General features: G+C 40.6%; 2 protein-coding genes across 6 annotated transcripts in view; one reads left to right on the top strand and one right to left on the bottom strand.

Moving 5' to 3' along the window:
* Positions 1-21,859, bottom strand: part of LOC306961962 (tetraspanin-18B-like) — an 87,912-nt gene that overhangs the window by 14,116 nt on the left and 51,937 nt on the right. The window lies entirely within an intron of this gene.
* ppfia1 (PTPRF interacting protein alpha 1) overlaps positions 1-21,859 on the top strand; it is a 41,122-nt gene that overhangs the window by 5,093 nt on the left and 14,170 nt on the right. For all 5 annotated transcript variants that reach the window (XM_079554890.1, XM_079554889.1, XM_079554888.1 and 2 more), the window contains exons 3-16: positions 6,689-6,790; positions 7,214-7,378; positions 8,861-8,935; positions 12,060-12,161; positions 12,731-12,967; positions 13,167-13,313; positions 14,428-14,562; positions 15,611-15,694; positions 16,472-16,603; positions 16,697-16,759; positions 16,842-16,921; positions 17,430-17,580; positions 18,191-18,414; positions 19,731-19,962. In XM_079554890.1, coding sequence (XP_079411016.1) covers positions 6,689-6,790; positions 7,214-7,378; positions 8,861-8,935; positions 12,060-12,161; positions 12,731-12,967; positions 13,167-13,313; positions 14,428-14,562; positions 15,611-15,694; positions 16,472-16,603; positions 16,697-16,759; positions 16,842-16,921; positions 17,430-17,580; positions 18,191-18,414; positions 19,731-19,962 — 1,929 coding nt within the window. The remainder of the gene's footprint in view (positions 1-6,688; positions 6,791-7,213; positions 7,379-8,860; positions 8,936-12,059; positions 12,162-12,730; positions 12,968-13,166; positions 13,314-14,427; positions 14,563-15,610; positions 15,695-16,471; positions 16,604-16,696; positions 16,760-16,841; positions 16,922-17,429; positions 17,581-18,190; positions 18,415-19,730; positions 19,963-21,859) is intronic.

Raw genomic sequence — 21,859 nt, 5'->3', positions numbered from 1 at the left:
GTTTGGATGAAAACTGCCTCCCACCCTCATAGATGTTTTTTTTGTTGAGGCTCCAAAGGTTCTCAATAGGGTTGAGGTCAGGGGAAGAGGGGGCCCAGATCATGAGTTTCTCTCCTTTTATCCCCATAGCAGCCAGTGATGCAGAGGTGTTCTTTACAGCAGGACATGGTGCGTTGTCATCCATGAAGATGATATTGTTCGGGAAAGCACGGCTCTTCTTTTTGTAGCATAGAAGACAGTGGTCAGTCAGAAGCTCCACGTATTTTTCACACCTTCAGGGAGCCTAAAAGGGCCTAAAGGGGCCGACCAGCTCTCTTCCCGTTTGTGGCCCTAAACATGACTCCGCCCCCTCCTTACTGACGTCACAGCCTTGTTGGGACATTGTGGCCATTCACCAACCATTCACTACTCCATTGATTTGACCATCCAGTGTTACACGGCCTCATCAGTGAACAAGACTGTTTGAAAATGAGTCCTCATGTATTTCTGAGCCACTGCAGCCGTTTTCGGTTCATCAGCTTCAATTAACCGTTTAGGGGAGGCCGGATAGAAGGTTTATGCACAACTGCAGCCTCTGGAGGGTCCTACACCTTGATGTTCAGGAGACTCCAGAGGCAGAAACCGTCCATATTGTGCCTTTATTTGCACAAACCTGAGTGTGATCTGAATCAGTCACAAATCTCTTATCAGAATGATGATTACGCTTAATCTTTCATAAAATATCAAAGGTTTTCATACCAAGGCATTCAACTATTTCACGCTTTTCATCAACAGAGAGATCCTTTTTCTTTCCCATATTGCTTGAAAATGATGATCTGCTTAATAAAGTGGAACACCCTTTTTCAGTAGTTTTTCTCTTAACTGGGCTTGACCTGACAACTAATCATCCCAGGTCTCTGAGATTAATGTCAGTGATTTAAAGAGCCCCGAGACACAATACCATCCATGAGTTTTACTTAAAAAAAAAAATGTTTTTTTACCTTCTTGACACAAAAATACAATTTGCATAATAATTTGGAACACAGTGTAGTTGCTGTGCTTAATCTTATTGATGTTATACCAACGCATCAAAAAGCCAATGTGTAAGAACTAAGCAGATCTCCAGCCAGCTCTGAGCAACAAGTCCTGCAGTTTGGAGATTAATTTGTATCAACAAGAAAAAAACAATTTTTGTTCCAGATGAAAAGTGCTTATTTTTTTAATATCTGCCATACAGCCCAGCTCTGCCATATAAATGATGTACCTGCACCGGCGTGTCGCAGCGTGATTAAAATCATCCTTATTAATATTGGATATGAAACGATATCAGAATTGGATACAGCCTTGACATATAGCCTGCGGTGCATAATTTATTGCGACATTTAAAGCAACGCCAAGCCGTTTTCAGACGACTGGAGCTCGCGGTCTGCCAGTTCTTCAGTTCAGGTGAGGGATGTTTTGTCAGTTCATGTTCATAAACATTACATTAAGGTGGTGAGGATGACAAGAAATTTGCTCTCCCTGCCATTCAAAGATCTCGCTGTCTAAAAAAAAAATCTTAACCTCTTAACCATAACCCAAGTTACCTTTTTTCTTTGCGGCCCACCTCCAACATTCAGAATTAAATTTCCAGCCACTTGTCATGTGTAGAAAAAAAATAAAACTTCACGATGATGGCTTCAGAATGAAAGTAAAGCAAAAGCCGTGAACTAAAAAACTGCACAGCGAGTCGTGAGTTCTGCCGTTCGTCCACTATCGACAGTCTCTAATCCCGGTTCTCCTGCAGGAGGTAACAAGGAGGTGCCATTTGCTCCTGAACTCGGACCTTTTTCTTTCTTTTTTTTTTCTTTTGAGGAATGCACAAACATTCCCGGGAGCTCACTCACACGTTTATGTGCTTCGAGCTCCGCCGGTGCCTCTATGTGATTTTCACTTTTTTTTTTTTTCTCCCCAGAACCTTTCTTTTTGGTATCGTCCCGCTAAGCTCTCATTCAGGTTTTCAAAATAGCCTCGGGCAGTCCGATTTTAGCATGCAAGGATCTAAAAGTCATGGTTAGTTTGATGGGGTCGAACAAGATCACGCCAGATTTCGAATGGTCGAATGGAAACTATGGAAGAAGAAGCCAAACTCATTCCTTACATTTGTATCTTTTATTAATTTTTGAGGAGAAACAACCAAGAAACTTCCCTTTTTGTCCCAAATTTCCCCCCAATGCTTCCACTTTTCCTCCATTTTTAACATGTTTTCCCAAATTTTCCCCCATTTGTTTCCCACCACCCCACACCAGACTGGTTGGTGACATTTTGAGGAGCAATTCAACGGCTGGATATGTTTGTGCTTATCTTTGTCATAACTAGATTAGGATTTGATTGGCATTTTTGTTTTGTTTTAAATCATTAAAACATTTGAGAAACTATTGAGAAAAGAAGGTCTCATGCATTTCAGAACAGAAGCATAGGTACAAGATTTGCTTATTTCAATAAACACACCCATGGAAGCTTGTTTTTGTTTTGTGTGGAGGGCATTATATTACCTAAATATTGCAGCCCTTTCAGTTCATTGATCTAACTTTTGATGTTCAGATACCATTCGAGTTACCATTCGAGTACCGTTGCCTCATATCCGTCTAATAACATACTCTGTCTTCGTCATATATCTGTCTGACTTGCCTTGTCCTGTCCTGAGTGAAAGGGCAGCAGGCTATCCACATTTCAATAGAACACAGGTGACTCAGACTTGCTCACAGAGACACGTGAAGTCATAGTTTCTGGTTTGTCTTGTGGTTTGTTCAAAAGCTTTGAACGTACTCCGTGCTGTGTAAACATCATGACAACAAAGCCATTTTTATGCAACCTGTTTGGTCATTGTTTTCTTTGAGCAAACCAGCATTGAAGTAGCTTTTGTTTTGTCTTTTGTCTTGCATTTATATAGAAGCAGAATTTATTGGCTCTTTAACACATAGTCAGAAGTGTAATTGGCCACCGACTGCAAGTACAATATTCCTTGCAAACAGTGGAATGGAGCAGAACAATTGTTTGTTTTACTAAATTGTTCACTTTGTGATTTACAAGAGCCTGATAATAACTCAATAAAAACTCAAGATGAGCTGCATTTTCTAGGAGGGCCCGATAGATATTATCGGCTGATTTAGGCACCCAGAAGAGCGTCATATTGGCCACAGGGTTAAAAGCATTGGAAAAAAGTAGCGACTTATGGGCCGGAAATTACGGTAATAAATTCTGGTGCACAACATTTAGAATCTGATTTATTAATGTTTGTTTTGATATTTGGCTTAATTTCACTAAAATATATTGCTTTCAATATTTAAAAAAACACATCAAACTCATTGTTATGAAATGTAAAAATGTTAAACACCTCGTGACTCTGTGTCTCGCAACCCGACCCCCACGTTGGGAACCCCTGTGGTAAGTCAGAGAAGCTGTATGAAATCATGTCCAAAAATGTTCTCTGCTTTTACAAAAGTACAGTCACCCATACATTGTTATTTTCAATACATAATTAGTATAAAACTAGACTTTTTCATCTTCAAACTGTGTCTCTGGTCAGCTGCCATCTTTCCTGTGTAGAGCATGGTGGGCAAATCTATGGAGTGTCAGTAGTGTCAAAAATGAGCAACTGTATGGAGGTCAGGTTTACGTTTGTGTATTGAAGCATATAGTGTTATTAATGTCTCTATTATGTTAGCTTGTAGCTCCTCAAGCTACTTGTTATCAGCTTGTCTACTCCAAAATGGTCAGATTTTGCCTTAAATTTGTGCCAAACTGAATAAGCCTGAAATACTTCGAACCACAAGCAACTTGGTTTAACCTCTTAACCCCCGCCTGAACTGAGTGCATTTTCTCCAGTTCGACTTTACCCAAATCTAAAAAGCTTCTTGAAAAAAGCGTCACAACAGAGATGAAAACAAGGATGTAACAAGAAAGCGACAAAAACGAAGCTCAAAAGTGATGAAAAAGCAACAAAAACGTGACAAGAATGCTTAGAAAATGTGACATACTCACTGACAACGCGACAAAAAAGTTATAATCAGTATTTGTTTACCATTAGTTATTCAGGATAAAACTCATTGAGATAAGAAAATCTCCTTTTCAAGATTTCTGTAGGTCTTAGCTTCCAAATGAGGCGTTACTCTGGCCTATAGGCTGTAAGCTCCAGTCGAGAAGCTTTTAGATTTGGATAAAACTGAACTGGAGGAAATGCGCTCAGTTAGGAGGTTTTTAAACTAAAGAAGTGGCAATTATTTAACTAAAAGCTATTTCGGGGATAAAAAGTAGCCTGCATCAAATGAAATGACCAATCATATCGGCCTTTATTTTGGCCCTTCGAATTGGTGTTGTACCCCAGGAAATCCTTATCGCCAGGCGCTTATACCTCCTGTAAATAGGGCAGATATCACACCCCTGATGAGGACATTTGTTTCCTTTTTAAAACTATATTTAGCGCTGACCTGAGCCCATTACAAATTCGTAATCTTTCTTTCCAACTTGGCCTCATTCGTCCCAGGACCCAAAAACCTCTTTTGTTGTTGGACTTGCTTCATTCAAAGGACTGTGATGAGGTCATGCACACTCAAAGGATTTGGAAATTTGATATAAAATATCCTGTGATGGTGATGATGATAATTAAAAAGCATTATTTGATCCGGTGTGTCCATTTTCAAACATCAACCAAATATCACCATTACTTTTCCAGCTCTCTCTCTCCAACAGTTATCATTGTGTTCCTGGATACACACTTCATCCACCTCGCTTTGTGATGATTGAATGTGGTCACATCTTTGTCCGACTGCGTTAGAACTTTTCGACATATTGGACAAAAGAAACGTGGCAACTTTTCATATTCCCCGTCAGCTCTGATAAAAAACAAACTCTCACATTGTAAACCCAAGCTGTAAGTCGTCATTCCTCAGTCCACATTAACATTAACGTTTTGAAAGACGGCCCTGTTACTCAGCTGGAGCATTTTTCTGTGGAATGTAGGAAATAAAACGCTCTATAATTACGCCTGTGCTGCCCTCTCATTGGCCTGATCTCAGCCCACAGCCAATACCAAACTCCTGCTGTCTCCCACAGCAGCAGCAGCAGCAGCAGCCAAGCCATTGTAGTCGGTGCTTGTCACTGCAAGGCAAAAGTCACAACAATCTAAACTTGTATTATATTGCTGATCATTGTGTATTTGACTATTTACATGGTTCTCCTGTTAGTGTTCAACGATCATCTTCACATATTTATCAACATGTTGTTTTCTACATATTTTATAGATCACTGTCTCTTATCTCTTTTTTTTTTTTTTAACAAAAATAAAAATTGATCAACAGTGAATTTAGGCGCAAGTCGTGCGACCCACTTTTGGTTCCCGACCCACCAGACGAGAACTTTTGGAACCACAACCTCCTTTCTTTCTTTTTTATAAATTTGACCTATATTTAACCATGTAAAATGTTTAACAAGGCCTGTTACGATGAAAAAAAGAATTGAACATTATATTGAGGCTGGAAAATATCGCGATGAATGATATTACAGATTTTGTTCTAAAAGTACATATTAAAGGTACTATACTGAGTGTAACAGAGTGTTAAAATGATGTATTATCCTCCCCCTACATGTTCCAGCAATGTCGTAAGGTGTAGAATGAGCCCAGATCTATTCACCACAACTGCCTCTAAAATCCTGCACTGTCACTCAAAAAGGTGTTACTTCGGGTCTGAATTGCCGTCATGCACGAGCTTAATATAGAACCTGCAGTTACACGTATGACCTGAGGTGGCAGTAGTGAGTATAAAATGGCCAACATGCATCTAACCCCTTTAACAAATCTTTTAGAACACGAGTTCCAGTGAACATGAAACTCAATGAAACACAATGTACGTCCATGTATAGCTAACAACAATAGGATAAAGAATAAGGAAAAATTATTTTTAAAATTATTTTGTTGAACGATAAGTCGTGACTTTCGTAATAGGCCAGGGTTTCAGCATTTCCTCAGTTTGGCCTTTGATCCTAAGTCTGTTGATTACCAAAACAGTTTGTCAAAAGTACCTACAGGACCCACCTCTTGCAATCCACTTTAGGTTCCTGACCCCCGAGTTGAGAACCGCTGCACTAAGCCACAGTTCAGTCCAATTAAAGCACAGACAAAATGCTTTATTCTGCCGTTATTGCATATCATTCTTTTCAAGCCTCAGTTGTAACTCAAAGAGAATGACGAGCCTCTCGTTCGACCCCCCCCCAGCGTGAGTCAGTGACCACACCATCACTGCCACCGCTGCTGCTGCCGTTTCTCTGAAAGCCAAGAAGCACCAGGGAGGCCTCCGTGCTCAGAGTGCATTAGCTACAGGGCAATAGATCCGCATGGCACATTCTTTGCAGCCAGCCAAGCATTTCATAACGCAAAAAATGAGAGTGCTCGGGCATGTGTCTGCGGCGGCATCTGTGGAAGAGTATTAATAGATGTTCAGGCAGATGTAGAACTGCCTGGTTATGGGTAAAATGTCAAAGCTGTTTTTGTTTTTATTTACACTTTACAAAGTCATATCAATACAAATTTTATGAATGGAAGAAATTTGTCGTAAATGCTGCTTCTATTTATGGAAAAGGTGTTCAGCAAATGTAAACATAGTCATTAAATCATGTATATTTTTGTATGTCTTTTCATTCATGGGTCTCGTATTGTTTTCTGTGATTTCAGGAGTTCGCTGCCCTCACAAAAGAGTTAAACGTGTGTCGAGAGCATCTTCTGGAGAAAGAGGAGGAGATCGCGGAGCTGAAGGCAGAAAGAAACAACACACGGGTCAGTAAAGAACAGCAAAACTACTTCATACCGGCTTGATGTAGTTGCCACAATTAGGGGATTCGCGCATTTGCACTAATTAAACTAAACTACTGTATATATCCAAAACTCCCCTCTGAACAAATTGTAAATGCTATAATATGTCAACAAACAAACAAATGAATATATATTAGTTTGTTGTCAAAACTATTGGCATTTTTTTATGGATAAAATATGAAAACATAAAACTTGCGATCATATTTATGTCATTAATCTACAGCAAGTTTCAAATTGCTATCTCTAAAATTACCTTCAGTTCCTCTTCACCTGCAGTTTCTTGCCTTAAGACAACATGCTTCATTCTATGCTCAAAGATCTTGTACATTTTGAGAAGCGATATTGTTAACCATAACAATATGGTTCAATCCTCTGTTGTGCCTGTAGCTGCTGCTGGAGCACCTGGAGTGCCTGGTGTCCCGTCACGAGCGCAGTCTGCGGATGACTGTGGTGAAGCGTCAGGCTCAGAGTCCAGCCGGAGTGTCCAGTGAAGTGGAGGTGCTCAAGGCCCTCAAGTCTCTGTTCGAACATCACAAAGCCCTCGACGAGAAGGTACCGCACATTTATTTTCTCTAATAGAGCAACAAACTAGAGAATTCTTCAGTTGAAATACAATATTCCACAGAGAGCTGACTTTATTACAGACTACACTCCCTAAATCAGAGTCTGTGCTGGATTTAACCAGAGCTAAAGCGCTGGGTCTGCAGTGTTTACAAGTCGCTTTATGGGCTTAATGCATCTGAAAAACTAATCCAGCAACTAAAAAGTACTCAGAAAATGTGAAATAAAGAGATATAGCATGTCCATATTGAGCAAAACTTTACTGCGGTGAAAATAATAAAAATGCTGTTGGCTACTGGCTAAATTGCTACATGCAAACACAGGCAAATCCACATGGAGTTGTAGTAAGCCGGCTAATGCTAAAAGTGGCCAATTAGTAGTAGTAATAAGTAATGATCTCAATACTATTATTGAATTAACAGTAAATGAATACAGCACAGGCATTGAGTAACTTTTGGACACGGGCTGTTCTGTCGTTCACTGAGAACTTAACCATCTCCATTTAACAGTGATGAAAACAATGATAATAAGAAACAATAAGCCTTTATTGATCTCACAGTGGAGAAATTCACTTGTTCCATCAGCTCAAACACTCAGGGTGAGCAAAATAGACCAGAAATGTGCAGAGAAATGAAATAGTAAATAGTGGTATCTTATGTACAGTGAATACAAAAGCTTAAAGGGGCAAAAAATAAATTACATTGAATGAAAATAAATAAAAGTGTATGTGATTTATCCAATCTGCTGTACAAAAGTCTGTTTATAAACCGACTTTACACTTTCAAAAGTACGTTGTAGAAAATGCCGTGTACTTGTATCGGTATTCGTCAAATCAACGTACTCGTACTCGTATCGGTGCATCCCTATTCGATACTATCCTGTATTTCTTCTTAAGCATTTCCCACAGAGAAAGTATTACTGTCATTTCTTTGATTCCTTCATTTAGTCTTTAGAGTGGAAGTAGAACTTTTGCCGATTCAAGCAGCGTAGTGTTTGATCACTTTGCGTTTGTATTGTACTGGCCCTCGGTATTGGCAGCTGCTGGACATTGTCTGTCTAGTTTGACAATCTAACTTTCTGCATAATATTAATAAAAGCATCATTACATGAGGGGCAAACTAATCATGTTGACTGTTTCTAATGACAACGAACCCATTCTTCCTTACGGGAGAACGTGATGGCGTCGCTTTCTCTATACGTGGGCAGCAGCTTGTTTCCTGTGCCTTTTTAAAATATCCACAAAAATATTATAAAATTAGTCCAACCACTCTTCCATCCCGGTTCGTCTGCTCTACAGCCTTTGTTGCTGACGGATGTTTTTGTGTAATGTCAATTTCCCAAAATTCTCTAGAAAAATCTCTAGAGTTAGTCCGTTTACCTTATCTATGAAAAGGCAATTTCCCCTGCCTTTTTCCCAACAGCTATTTTGTTTTAATATGTCTTTAGTTCACACTTTACATTGTTTTTTCTCAGGTAAGGGAGAGACTACGCGTCGCCTTGGAACGGTGTAGCGTCTTAGAAGAGCAACTTACCATCTCACACAAAGAGGTAAGAAATTATTTACATGGGTCATATGTCACATTGGCAGAAGTGCACACTGTCAAACATGCAATATGTGCGGTTTATTTTATTTATTTTGGGGGTTGCTCAATACTGTATGTGTTTCATCGCCATTAAGGCGAGACACGGCAGGTCATGGTTGAGTTTAGTCTTAGTTTTTCTTGTCGGAGTAAAAAAAATAAAGGCCAAACTCACCCTTTGTGGCGATTCAGACTTTTCCAGGAAATACCTAACAGTGTGGTGCTCCCCCGTCTCTCACATATTTATTCATGAATATAGCACAAAAGGAGATGACGCTGTAATCCAAATAAAGTCATTTCCTCTCTGGGAGACAGCCGCAGCTAAAGTCGGCAGAAATACATATGCAAGGGCAGATGTTAGTTTTCTTTGCACTCCTGTCCACTTTAGGAGCTTCTACACACTCCAAATTATCCAGGTCTGTGGGCTATTTTCAAGGCATTTAATTCCTTGCCTGATTTATGAACCACCGCAAATAAACAAGATGCAGTATACAATACAATACAATACAATACAATACAATACAAATTTAAACCTGGAGTGATCTATTATTTATCGCTGAAAATGTGAGCGAATTTGGACATTTTTGTGCCTCATTTTGGTCAGTAACCTACAGTGAAAGTTTCAAATTGATATCTCTAAATATGTTTTCCCTATTCACCTGGAGTTTCTCACCTTAAGGTGCTTCCTGTGACAGTTATTGCAGCTACAGCCTCTAATTTGGAGCAGCCTGTCAACCCCCTGCTGTTAGCTAAAGCTTTGGGATTGTTCAGGTACATGAGGCAGCATGATCCCAGCAAGGACAAGTTGCGAGTACATTTGTCTCGAGTGTCAAAGGGCAGCAGAAAACATAAACACACGCTTGGTATGCCCTTATCTTGTCTCCCTTTTACCCTTATCTCTTCACACACCATCCAGTATGACAAACACCGCAGTCTAATGCAAACCATGTGCCGAAGACTCCCACAAAACCAAAAGATTTACTGTTGTATTGCTAAACCGAGCGCCACATTTCTGCAGCTGTAACGGCTGACAGTGACGCTCTCCGGGGACAGCGGAGACCATGTGGCCTCTTTTCAAATACAAGGTTTGCATATTAACAATTAAGGGCTGAACGGTTTTGTGAATATTTAATTGAAAGATGTGCGATACTGTACTAAATATTTCAGCAGTCAACAGTTTTACAAGCACATTGTACAACTTTCACAGTCACTTTTCATGGTCCTTGTCACAATTATGCTAACAACAACTCGCTGCTTGTTCTTGAAGGGAAAAAAAACAGTCATGATTTGATGCACAGTGTCTTTTCACAAATGTACTTGACAAAAAAGGAGAACAATACAAGTTTCATTACACTACCGGCAAATGAAACTTGTTTGATACGAAATATTAGTGTATCAAGTTTGAGAATATGAACTGATCTGTAATTTGTAAATTATTATTTGTCACGATTAGTTGTTGCAGTCCTTGATTTATTTACATTGCCAAAATAAACATGGCTGGAAACTCGTTGACCAAACAAACCTGAACCGGCCGATTATAATAAGGAATATTACGAACACGACATGACTGAATGATTGACTTGTTCGCTGGTGAATGGTGCGCCCCATTCTGCAGCTGTGACGACTGACTGACTGACTGACTGACTGACTGACTGACTGAGTGAGTGACTGACTGACTGACTGACTGACTGACTGACTGACTGACCCAGGGGACAGACGAGATGTGGCCTAGTTTCCCGCTCTGCACCTTTTGTTCATCAGACACAGCCTCCAACCACATCATACATCCACATAGAATAAAGCTTCACTTGGATTTCGGTCTGAAGGCAATGATTTAGATTTGATTGAATTATGTAGTTGAATTTAAAGTAATTGTGTGTAAGTTTGCAAAGTGAGGAGAGATAGAGTGAAAATTCAAAGTAAACAATCAAGCTCCTCCCCCCTTTAACCAGAAAGGCCTTCTTAGGCTGTGTCCAAATATCCACACTACTCCCTATATAGTGCACTATATAGTGGTCACGCCATTTTGTAGGGGTGTCCGAATGTCCAGAATGAAAAAATTAGTGCTCTCAAAATTTTTCCACAATGCATTCTGAAAAGTAGTGAGCAGCGATGGTCACTAAACGGGTCAATATAAACCACGGTGCACTGCGAGAGTCGGAGAAGAAGGCCTGACAGCGACAGGTCTTTGAACTAGACAACACGACTGAATGAAATCCGCTGTTTCGATCGTGTGTTGCGTATTTCTCATGAAAAAACGACTTGAATATAAACGGCTACGGTGAAAAAATGCTAACGTTAGCTGCTTGCCTTTAGCTCGAGCTGTTAAATGATCGATAACTTCCTCTGTCAGACAAAAAAAGGCAATAATCCAAGGCATTTTCTTCGGACACCGGGCTGACCTACTTTCTGCATGCTGGAGTGATTTTTTTGGTAGTTATTTTTAATTATGATGATAGTTTTAATTTTAAACTATGTCAAATAAAATGCTTGCAAAAGTGCCAAAACTGTCATTCTGTTTCATCAAACAAACTTTTGGAACAATAAATCAATACCTGTTGTCGTCACCACAGCTTAGTCACATGTCAGTGTGTTAAAGAGCCGCCTCAGTAAACGGACTAAATGAAGGCAGTTTGTGCTTTTGTTTTCATTTAGTAGAAACTTAAGCCACATGGCTAATTTACTACTGTAGTTTTATGAAATAGCTGTTGAGATAAAATAACACTAAAGGGAAATCTGATGGCTCATTTGGATTTTTTTTTCTCCTTAAATGTCTTTGTTTGGACACTTCGTTGTTGTTGGCATGTGCTTTTGTTTGGCCTGCACTCCACCAATAACTTTAAAGAAGAAGAACAGCTGTTGGTGATGTCACTTGGGCGACACGGGAGGATCCTAGACTCTGATTAGTTGCTGAGATCCGGGAAAAGAGGGACTTTACAAAATTTTGCATATTTTGTAAAATTTGTAAAACATTTAGACTTCCAGTTTCCACAACGGTCTACAGTATATTAGGTTGTCTTTGTAAGATTCTGATCAGTGTGAGATTATTATGTAGTGAATCAAATTATTAAATGTGTTTTTTGTTTTTTCAGCTGTCTTTCCTCAGGGAGCAGAACAACATAAAGCGCGGTCAGGCCGATGGAACCAGCGAAGTCAACCACAACTCGGAGAGCATCCCCAGCACCAACGGAAATGTACGTTACAGATAGAGCACTTCAAAATAGCTCCAGTGTCAAATGGAATTTTGTATTTTGTTTAAGTCATGATTAGGGCTGTTCAATATGACAAATGCAATATTAGATAGCCATCTTGAATATTGCGATCTTTTTGCGATATTTATCTAAACCAGTCAACAGTGAATCGCTTTAAAATGTGTAAATCTCTGTCAGACCTCAGTGATTGTGCGATATATATTGTAGCTTTTTGTGATAATCGTACGGCGATATATTGCGCAGCTTCAGTCATGGTTTAGCGCCTAATTTACTCCCATGAACCGAACTATAAATGAAAGTGGGCCAAGTTAGGCCTGAACTATATTGTATGATATTCAGATAAACTTGGCAAGACAGAAAATGTGTCTATTCTGAAAATATATTCAAATATTACAGGGCTCTAGACTAAAGTTTTCATACTTTTAATTTGGTCTCTCGGAGTTACACAAAAACCAACCAATGAAAATTTTGTGTGTGTGATTTTTCTGGTCATTACGGTAGCAGTCACATTTTTTGTAGATCTTCATTATTAAACTCTGTTCCTTCCACAGCGGGCGTCAGATGGCTCCCTCAGCCAGGAGGAGGACATGGCGCCCCCTGTCATCGGCAAAGTGGGCGAGCTGCAGGACGTGGTGGAGCGGCAGACAGCAGACCTGGGTCAGATGAAGGAGCGGATGGCTGCCATGGTGTCCCGCATCAATGAGCTGGAGGAGGACCTGGACACGGCAAGAAAAGACCTCATCAAGTCAGAGGACGTGAACACCAGGCTGCAGAGAGACCTGAGAGAGGTACTGTCAGAAAATGAATGTGGTTGGCATTAAAAAGGTTTTTGATACAGCCCCATTGAAAGTTACCCGGGGAGCAAAACATTTCTTATTCTCATCATTTTAGACATTTTCATATTTGTATTGAGTAGCCTTTCTCTTTAGAATCTGCAATATCTGCTGTTAAAATATATAATAATAAATGTTCCCGATCTGTTCGCAGTCGATGGCCCAGAAGGACGACATGGAGGAGCGGATCACGACTCTGGAGAAGCGTTATCTGGCGGCTCAGAGAGAAGCCACTTCAGTCCACGACCTCAACGACAAACTGGAGAACGAAGTGGCCAACAAGGACTCGCTCTTCAGACAGGTAACACGCGGACTGCTGCAAAAATACCCGGAAAGGAGTGTCTGAATTTCTACTTTCATGGACTAACAATATTCCTTAAAGGAACAGGCCTCTGTTGCCCCTTCGGTATGACCAGGGAGAATGAAATGTCTTTTTAAAGTTTATTTTGAACTCAAACATATATCAACACAGGTTGACCTATGACAGAACAAACAATAAAAGGGATTAAGTTCTACGGGTATACAGAAACAGAAAAAGACACTTACACGTCCCACAGGTGTACAACGGCTTTGGCCACGGCCCGACTACTGCGCCACAGCGTCTACTCTGTGAGGCTATGGGCCGAGCTTATCAAACTAGCTTCAGCAAGTCACATGCTACAGCGCTTCTGGTTCAATCAGAAATTAAAATCTATTCATATAAAATATGAATAAATACATTGATATTTACAGTGAACTATTACCAGACATGAATAATAAAAAAGAAAGCGCTTAAGTACAAGAAAAAGAAAATGGGATGGCAACACCACTGTTTTTCCATACTGAGATATGTTCTTACCTGAGCTTAGGCGAGTTGATACGTACCTGTCTGGTCTTTGTGCCCGTGGAAGAGCTTGGTCGCTTCCAAATTCACCCCCGTTTGGAGCTATAGGAATACCTTTGGAGATGCCAAATGCTAACAACATCTTTGGTTGTTTTGCGTGACTGAGGGCACGCGCAAAGACCAGACAGGTACGTATCAACTCGTCTAAGCTCAAGCAAGAACTTATCTCAATATGGAAAAATGGTGGCCTGTTCCTTTAAGCCCCCAAAAAGTTCCAGCCTCGCCCCAAACCTTTTCTTAGTCTTGGAGCCTTACGCCAGTTCTGCCTCACAGTAAAGTGTTTGTTTTCGAGGTTTTAATTGTGTAGATTTATTAATCTTGCCGTATGCAAACTTCATAAGCATAAGGGCCACCAAAAGCCATACTTTGGACACCTCTGAACTAAAAACTTTAAACTTAAACAATGAGAGAATTGTGCACCAGATAAATGCCAACATTGCAGAAAGAAAACCTGATGTGAAAAAATACTGTCCGTAAATATTCTAAAATCATTTACATAAGATAAAAGGAGAACTTTTGTTTTACATTACAGACAGAGGAGCGAAATCGTCAGCTTCAGGAGAAGCTGGAGTTGGCAGAGCAGAAGCTTCAGCAGACCATTCGAAAAGCAGAGACTCTCCCCGAGGTGGAGGCGGAGCTGGCCCAGCGAGTGGCCGCGCTCACAAAGGTATCAACCAACCAGGACGTTCAATCTAATATTATAAAATATTAAGAAACAAATGTGCCAAAAGTCTAATTATTTTATTGTTTGAATGAAAAATAATTAATTTGATTTTGGTTAAAGTTTTAAGTTTTACTCGAGGTGTTATATTTGCGACATTTAACACATAATTCTACATTTCAAACACCTTTTTGCATTTATTACCTTTCCTTGTCAAATGTCTGCTGAACCGTTTCAGATTTGCTTCAAACTTGTTGTTCACAAAGGTGTGTAAAGTTTTGAGTTTTGTTTTTAGCCAAACCCTTGTGGCTCTAGAAGAAACAATGGTCTCACTTTAGGATCGTTCCTCCTGGGAGGAAACGTGGTGAAAGTCAGAGGGTGTTATTGCTACAGTCTGCAGGGGCTGAGCTCGGCCTTGTGGGACCCTCGTTCATACCTACAACTGCAGACAGTCCACAGGAAGCTACGAGGAAACCTTTGTTTATGTGACGAGTGTAACTCTCACTGGAGTCTATTTTTAGACACTGGCCTTGTGTCTTTTACCCATTTATAGCTTGGGTTTTGTCTTGGAAATGCCGCAGGGAGTTTATTCCTTATTTGCATTTGTGCTGAACTCCTCACGCTGAACTCGACTTTGGAAATCAGTTAAGAGGCGCTAACACAGACTGATTTCAAAACGGTTTAAGCCTAGATATTATTGTACGATCACTTTTATAGTTAGAAATCTGAATGTAAGATACTCTCCCATGTGTCAAAACCTTTCATTTGTACAGTTTATAGTCTCTCTCCTAATAAGGGCTGGACAGTAGACACGGCGCTTTGCTCACTTCCTGTTCTGTTGTATTTGGATCAGAAGAAGCTCAGCCCTCATGTTTGTTTAGCACCTAACATAAACAGGAAGTGCTTACAGTTCAATTAGCTTAAGCCCCGCCCTCCTACTGCTCGACTGTAACATGATCCTGAAAGCATTCGCGTGTGTTTGTTTACTTAACCTGCACAATTACTTTGTTGATTTAAAACAATCTTAAAGACATGATTGTAATGTTTTTCTCAGGCTGAAGAACGTCACGGTAATGTGGAGGAGCGGTTACGACAGCTCGAGAGCCAACTGGAGGAGAAGAACCAAGAACTGCTCAGGGTGAGAGGCTTTTTAGTCTCAAATACACTCAATGAAATACTACACTTAAAAAGGATCGTAAATTAATACCTTTAAACAATTTCAATTGAGTAGTTATTATTAGGGCTGGATCATCTGAGAAATAAAACTGATATTCAATGTTGTAAGAACTAGAGCTGTGTACCGATACCAGTACTTTAAAGATACTTGGTTTGCGATACCGATACCTGAGCGATACTTTTTCCGATACTTATACTAAAATATTTGTCATCTAAAACTTAAAAACAGAACAATAGACACAAGATTTGCACATCTACATCATCGGGTTCATCTGCAGTGTCTAGAAATGTGGCGAAAATGGGAGAAATTGTGGCAAAAAAAAAAAAAAAAGGGGAAAATAGTGGGGGGTGGGGAACGTATTAGTAGTAAAAGAAATTGGCAATTGGGCGAAAAAATGTGTAGAAGGAATTTGGGGGAAATGGAGCAAACGTTCAAAAAGAAAATTGGGGGGAAAAATCATTAATTTGAGCTGAACAAAGTCGGCATCAAAACAAAAACATTCCGTAAACCTTCTTTTGATGCCAGTTGTACCTAATCTTATTTTTCAATGCCGTACTGCAATAACAATGATTTGGCGATTATTTTCACAGAATTGCAGTGTACGTTTATCCATTGTTTTGTCAGTAACACTTGACATAGAGCAGCCTTAGTCCAGTTAAAAGTTGATTCCTGTCTTTAGTTCATGCCTTATCCACTTCATAGTTTCACCATAGCACACTTCCTGATTCTGTTTTTTAGGCGAGACAGAGAGAAAAGATGAACGAGGAGCACAACAAGCGCCTGTCGGAAACTGTGGACAAACTTCTGTCCGAGTCCAACGAGAGGCTGCAGCTCCACCTGAAGGAGCGGATGTCTGCGCTGGAGGAGAAGGTGCGTAATGCACACACAGTGATGTGCAGCTCAACGGCCTCGGGAGTGAGTCTGGTATAATCAAATAAAAAACGATCTGCCATCTTTCCACAGAACTCCCTCATACGCGAGTTGGACCACACGAAGAAGTTGATCGAGGAGTCGCATCACGAAAAGGTCTTAATAACAAAGCGTTTACTGGAAGTCATAGATTGTTTTTTTGTTGTTTTTATTGACATTTTAATATGTCGACTTTCAGGAGCAGCTGCTAATACAGATCGAAACCATGAGGGCCGAGAGTGAGCAGGACAGAAGCAGGAGTAACTCACTGTTGCACGGGTGAGTCTAGTCACCTTGAACTCGACTTGTTAGAGCTTTTTTTTTATCAAGGTACAATGTTGGTCTCTCATCTAGAACAGACCTGGAGCTGTTTTTCAAGTACTCTTGCAACTTTGAGTAATCTTCGAATCTTCCGCAATAGTCACTCTTAGCAGTGCAGCAGCACCTCCCAAAAAGCTCCCCCCGATCTCCTGCTTAGCCTTAAGACTATAGTGGGAGGGATTATGGGAGCTTGCATGCAGGATCAGGAAGTGAAACTACTCAATATTTTGTTTTAGCTGTTTAAGATCAATATTGCATTTTCTAACCAACAAAGAAATAGTGATAAAGATGCGTTTGAGATTATAAAAAGCATTTGGACGTTAAAAAGCATAGATTTGACTTATTAACCCGTATGAACCTTGTAAATAGTGTGTTGTCATCCATGTCCAATTTCTGCAGTTCTATTTGATCAGCGAGTCACTGCAGAGACTGTCTACATTAAATGTTCACGTGGTGTGTTCCTCAGGCGTCCTCAGATGAGCTCCACTCCAGACTTCAGGTATCCGGTGTCGGCCTCCTCGATGATGGACACAAACTCGGACCATTACAACAGCGCTCTTGTTCTGCGGCGACCCCAGAAAGGACGAGTGGCGGCGCTCCGAGACGAGCCGTCCAAAGTAAGCACCGCTCTGCCCAAAGCTACATTTAATTTTCTACCTATTCAGCCTCAATGTAGCTTTTTTTTGTACCTTTTCCTGAACTATATCATTTCCTTTTCTTGTTTAGTTGGAGAAAGTTGTTTTTCCCAATCTGTTTCGGATTTCTTTGTCACCAATCATAAGTGTAGCATTTATTCATTACTATAGACTCCCAGAATGACAGCTTTCTACTTTACTATTTAGTAAATTAAAACCATTATCCAATTTTCAAAAACTAAACGTTGGTGCCACATTTTCTGCAACCCACAATTTGTTTCTGCGTCACTTACGATCTCGTACAAGCTCAGACAAGACCTCTTTATTTACTTATAATCTGCAGTTTAGTTCATTCATGTGGTGATGTGTAGTAGCAAACTGATAAATAAAATCTCTTCATTTCTTCTCATTTCTCCCTCTCTGCTTCCTCTGTGGACTCCAGCGACATGTAAGTTATGGCACTTAACATAAAACTCTTGCTTGCTTTGCTGTTCTTTTAACACCATTTGGTTGACTTTTCTAATATCTCTTGAAAGAAACCTTTGTTAACATGATTCCTACGTTGTTTTCTGATTCTCTGTTGTTTCCTCAGGTGCAGACGCTGAATGAGCAGGAGTGGGAGCGCATGCAGCAGGCTAACGTGCTAGCCAACGTGGCGCAGGCGTTTGAGAGCGACATGGACGCGTCGGATTTGGAGGAGGACCGAGAGACCATCTTCAGCTCCGTGGACCTGCTGTCGCCGGGCGGGCAGGCCGACGCCCAGACACTCGCGCTCATGCTGCAGGAGCAGCTGGACGCCATCAACAACGAGATCAGGTACCGCAGGAGGAGAGGCTGTACGCACCCTGTACATTTAACGTGTCGCAAAAGTATCATAATCCAGCAAAATGAGCAGAGACGTTCAACAGCATCTCACGATATGTGGGAATGGGCACTAAGGCTGCGCAGCAGGTGTTGCTGTTGCCATTAGTTTGAATTTATATTTTAAAACCGAGATTCACGTCCAGGATTCATTCATTAACATTTGAGAGAAGACTGATGCTTCTGCGAGTCTAACGTTGTATTTAAGGTTTTAACCATAACAAGATGGAAACAATATTATTTTTATTGATTAGTATTAGACGCATCATGCATATGAGGCTTAAATATAGACTTTAAAAAAATATTTTGGTTCCTCAGCATTTATATTTTATGTTTTACTATTTAAAATAATTTTTGTAAAAATTAAATTGTGAAAGAGCCGGTGAAGACTTTGACTGGGGCGCCTCCTGCTGGCAGCTCAGGGAATAACGTATTTCGATTTACAGCATGGTTTACAACTTCAGCATGGCCTGATAAACACACTTTGAGCAGAACAATATAATCGTGGATTATTCTAAAAATACAGATTTTCTTCATGTTTTAACAATCCAGGAAGCACAGAACAAAGTGCTGACACTGTAGAAGCAGAAAGAAGTCAGTATTAACCCAAGGATTACTCAAAACTGCGCAAATGTTGTGAAATACTACAACGGAACAACGTTGTAACATGGTTTATTGCTCAAAAAAGTCAATGATGTGTCTCCTATAATAATTGCAGTCTTGTCCTAATTGAGATCCATTCAAATCATGATTTTGATTCAATTTCACAGCTGTAATGGACCCAGAGGATTTAATGTTTAAGGATCTGAGTTTGAAAACCCTCAATTGTTCCTCTTTAAAGAATATATGAACCACTGCCAACAGTGCGTTAAAGCAAAATGTTTTTCTATATAAATCTACATCATGGTTTCAGTGTTTTTCTCCTGGAGGAAAGTGCCGCTTGTTGCACTCTCTCTTGCTGTTACCCATGAACACTTATTGTAAAACCCGTGTTAGAGTTTATTAGCAGCAGCTGTTTCCTGATTTAGACGTTTGTGTGAATTCCCCATTCTTAATCAAAACATTCCCAAACGTTCCATCCCACACATGCTGTTTTTAGGATGTATTTACCGTTAACACAAAAGTGGATCTTATGTGTAGCATCTGGTCCTGTTTAAGATAACATACCTTTGACAAATGTGTGGAAGTCACTGAAAGACTAAATATATAAATAAATCAGAGTTTACCATCACATATTTCAAACACTTTCTCCCCCGTCCCGCTCCTCTCAGGATGATCCAGGAGGAGAAGGAGAGCACAGCGATCCGTGCCGAGGAGATCGAGTGCAGAGTGGGCAGTGGGGAGTCTCTTGGCGCCCGCTTCAGGTCCATGAGCTCCCTGCCGCCCTCTCTCTGTCCCGGGTCGTCTTTGGGCGGCTCTCCCCCGGGCTCCGGCTCCTCCACCCCCAGAATGGTGTCCCGCAGCCCGCACCGCGAGATGGACCGCATGGGGGTCATGACGCTGGTAAGAGCTGCGTTTTACAATAAGTGGACCTTTAGAAAGCCTTCCAGGGCAAATATCCACTGTTGTTTTAACACAGAGATTACAGGGTTTCCGTACGGCATCAAGAAGTATTTTTACTTTCACTAGCGTCATGTTGAAAACAGGAGCAAATACTTCACTGGAGGAAGCTTCTGTGTTCACCATAAAAAAAATAGATGTTGAACAATTAGCATGAATAACTTGTAGTTGTTTCGAAAAACTCCTCAAAGAACACGGACGTTTCCTCTAGTCCAGTATTTACATTTAAGATTTGGTTTATTTGCTGAGTTATTTTGTGCTAAACTTGTCTGTAAAAACGAGATGCACATCGTGAAATTGCTTTAAAATCTGTGCACATTTGCTCGATTCTTGTGTTGTCTCTTTGTGTGCAAAACTAACGCCTCTTTAATGCACTAATATGATTTGTGCTTGTTCCTTTAACTGTTGTTCCCCTCTGTGTAACTCGCCGCTCCCTGTAGCACTATTGCTACGACCCGTACATCATCCAGAGCTCCCTGTCCCAGCAGACGGTCACTCTCATGCCCTATGGCCCCACTGGCTTCAGCCCACTGCCCCAGCCCTATACGTACCCCCCTTACTTACAGGTATCTCCTCATGGACTTTTTGGGGGGACTTTTTCCTCTTTTGGTGGGTGCAGCCTGGTTGCTTTCTTTGTCAAGTCAGAGGGTTGTGGATCTTCATGATGTTATGTTGTATGTCAGTCATGCAGGTTTGAGTAACGCTCTGTTTCCTGGATTTTGTTGCATATTTCAATGGAACACTGAAGTATTCTCTGCATTTTAAAATCCCTTCGAAGCCATCACCGGAACTGTTAGGGGCACTTGTAAAATGAACGTAATAAATTGTGATAATTGTGGTAATAAATGAGAAACACATTACTGTAGGTTTGCACATGCAGCATTTGGGCCAATCCAGGACAATTTCCTCCGTCTGTTTTCCTCCGAGAGCCGCCTCATCTTTACCTCGTCCCTGATCCGAGCGTTTGAGCCAAAGAAAGGAAATGAGGGATAAAGACTTTTTCTCCCGAGGCAAAAGACACTCGAGCAGAAACTATGGCAGGTTTATTTGCTTTGGCGATGCCAGGCTTCTGAGGAATGCGAGAGGGAAAACCACGCCTACTACTGAATGTACCTCCTGTAGTGGAAAATATTAGCCACGTTCTGTGTAGATTTAATGCTTTTGGGCAATGAAGTAAATGCCAAATGAGGGAGAAAGCGCCTTGTAAAATATAGGTTCTAGGAGCTGTTATTCTTTATTAAGCTGGGCTGCACCCACCTCACTTTTCCAATCCAGTTAATAAGTGTGTGTTTCTTTTTGGTGTGTTGTACCTGCATTAACTGGACTTTGTGTTTGAGCTGCAGTGATGTACAAACTTTTCAGTTTTTAAACCTATATTTGATTTAAAAATGTATCTAGGGACATTGTCACGTTTATGAAATATTAAAGGAATAGGCCACCGTTTTTACATACTCAGATATGTTCTTACCTTAGCTTTGACGAGTTCTTTAGGACCTGTCTGGTCTTCACCCGTGCCTTCAGTCACGTAAATACAGCGCAGACGGCGTTAGCATTTAGCCTCTCCCTCTCTCCTCTATAGCTCCAAAACAGGTCAAGATAGAATCTACCAAGCTCTTCCACGTTTTCCCTATTTAAATATGGTTACATGAAGTGTTACACTACAAAGTATAATTACACAAAATTAAACAATGTGGATTTTCTAAGCGGATAAAAGGGGGGACTATATTGTAAGGCGTAATAATACCAGGAGTAGTTTGGCATCCGCACAGCAAAGTGAAGATTACTGCGCAGATTTCGAATTACTCCTGGTATTATTACAATACCAAAGGGCCTCAGATCT

This window comes from Gobius niger, assembly GCF_951799975.1.
Source record: "Gobius niger genome assembly, chromosome: 4".
NCBI lineage: Eukaryota > Metazoa > Chordata > Actinopteri > Gobiiformes > Gobiidae > Gobius > Gobius niger.
This window is presented reverse-complemented; position numbering and strand designations above follow the sequence as displayed.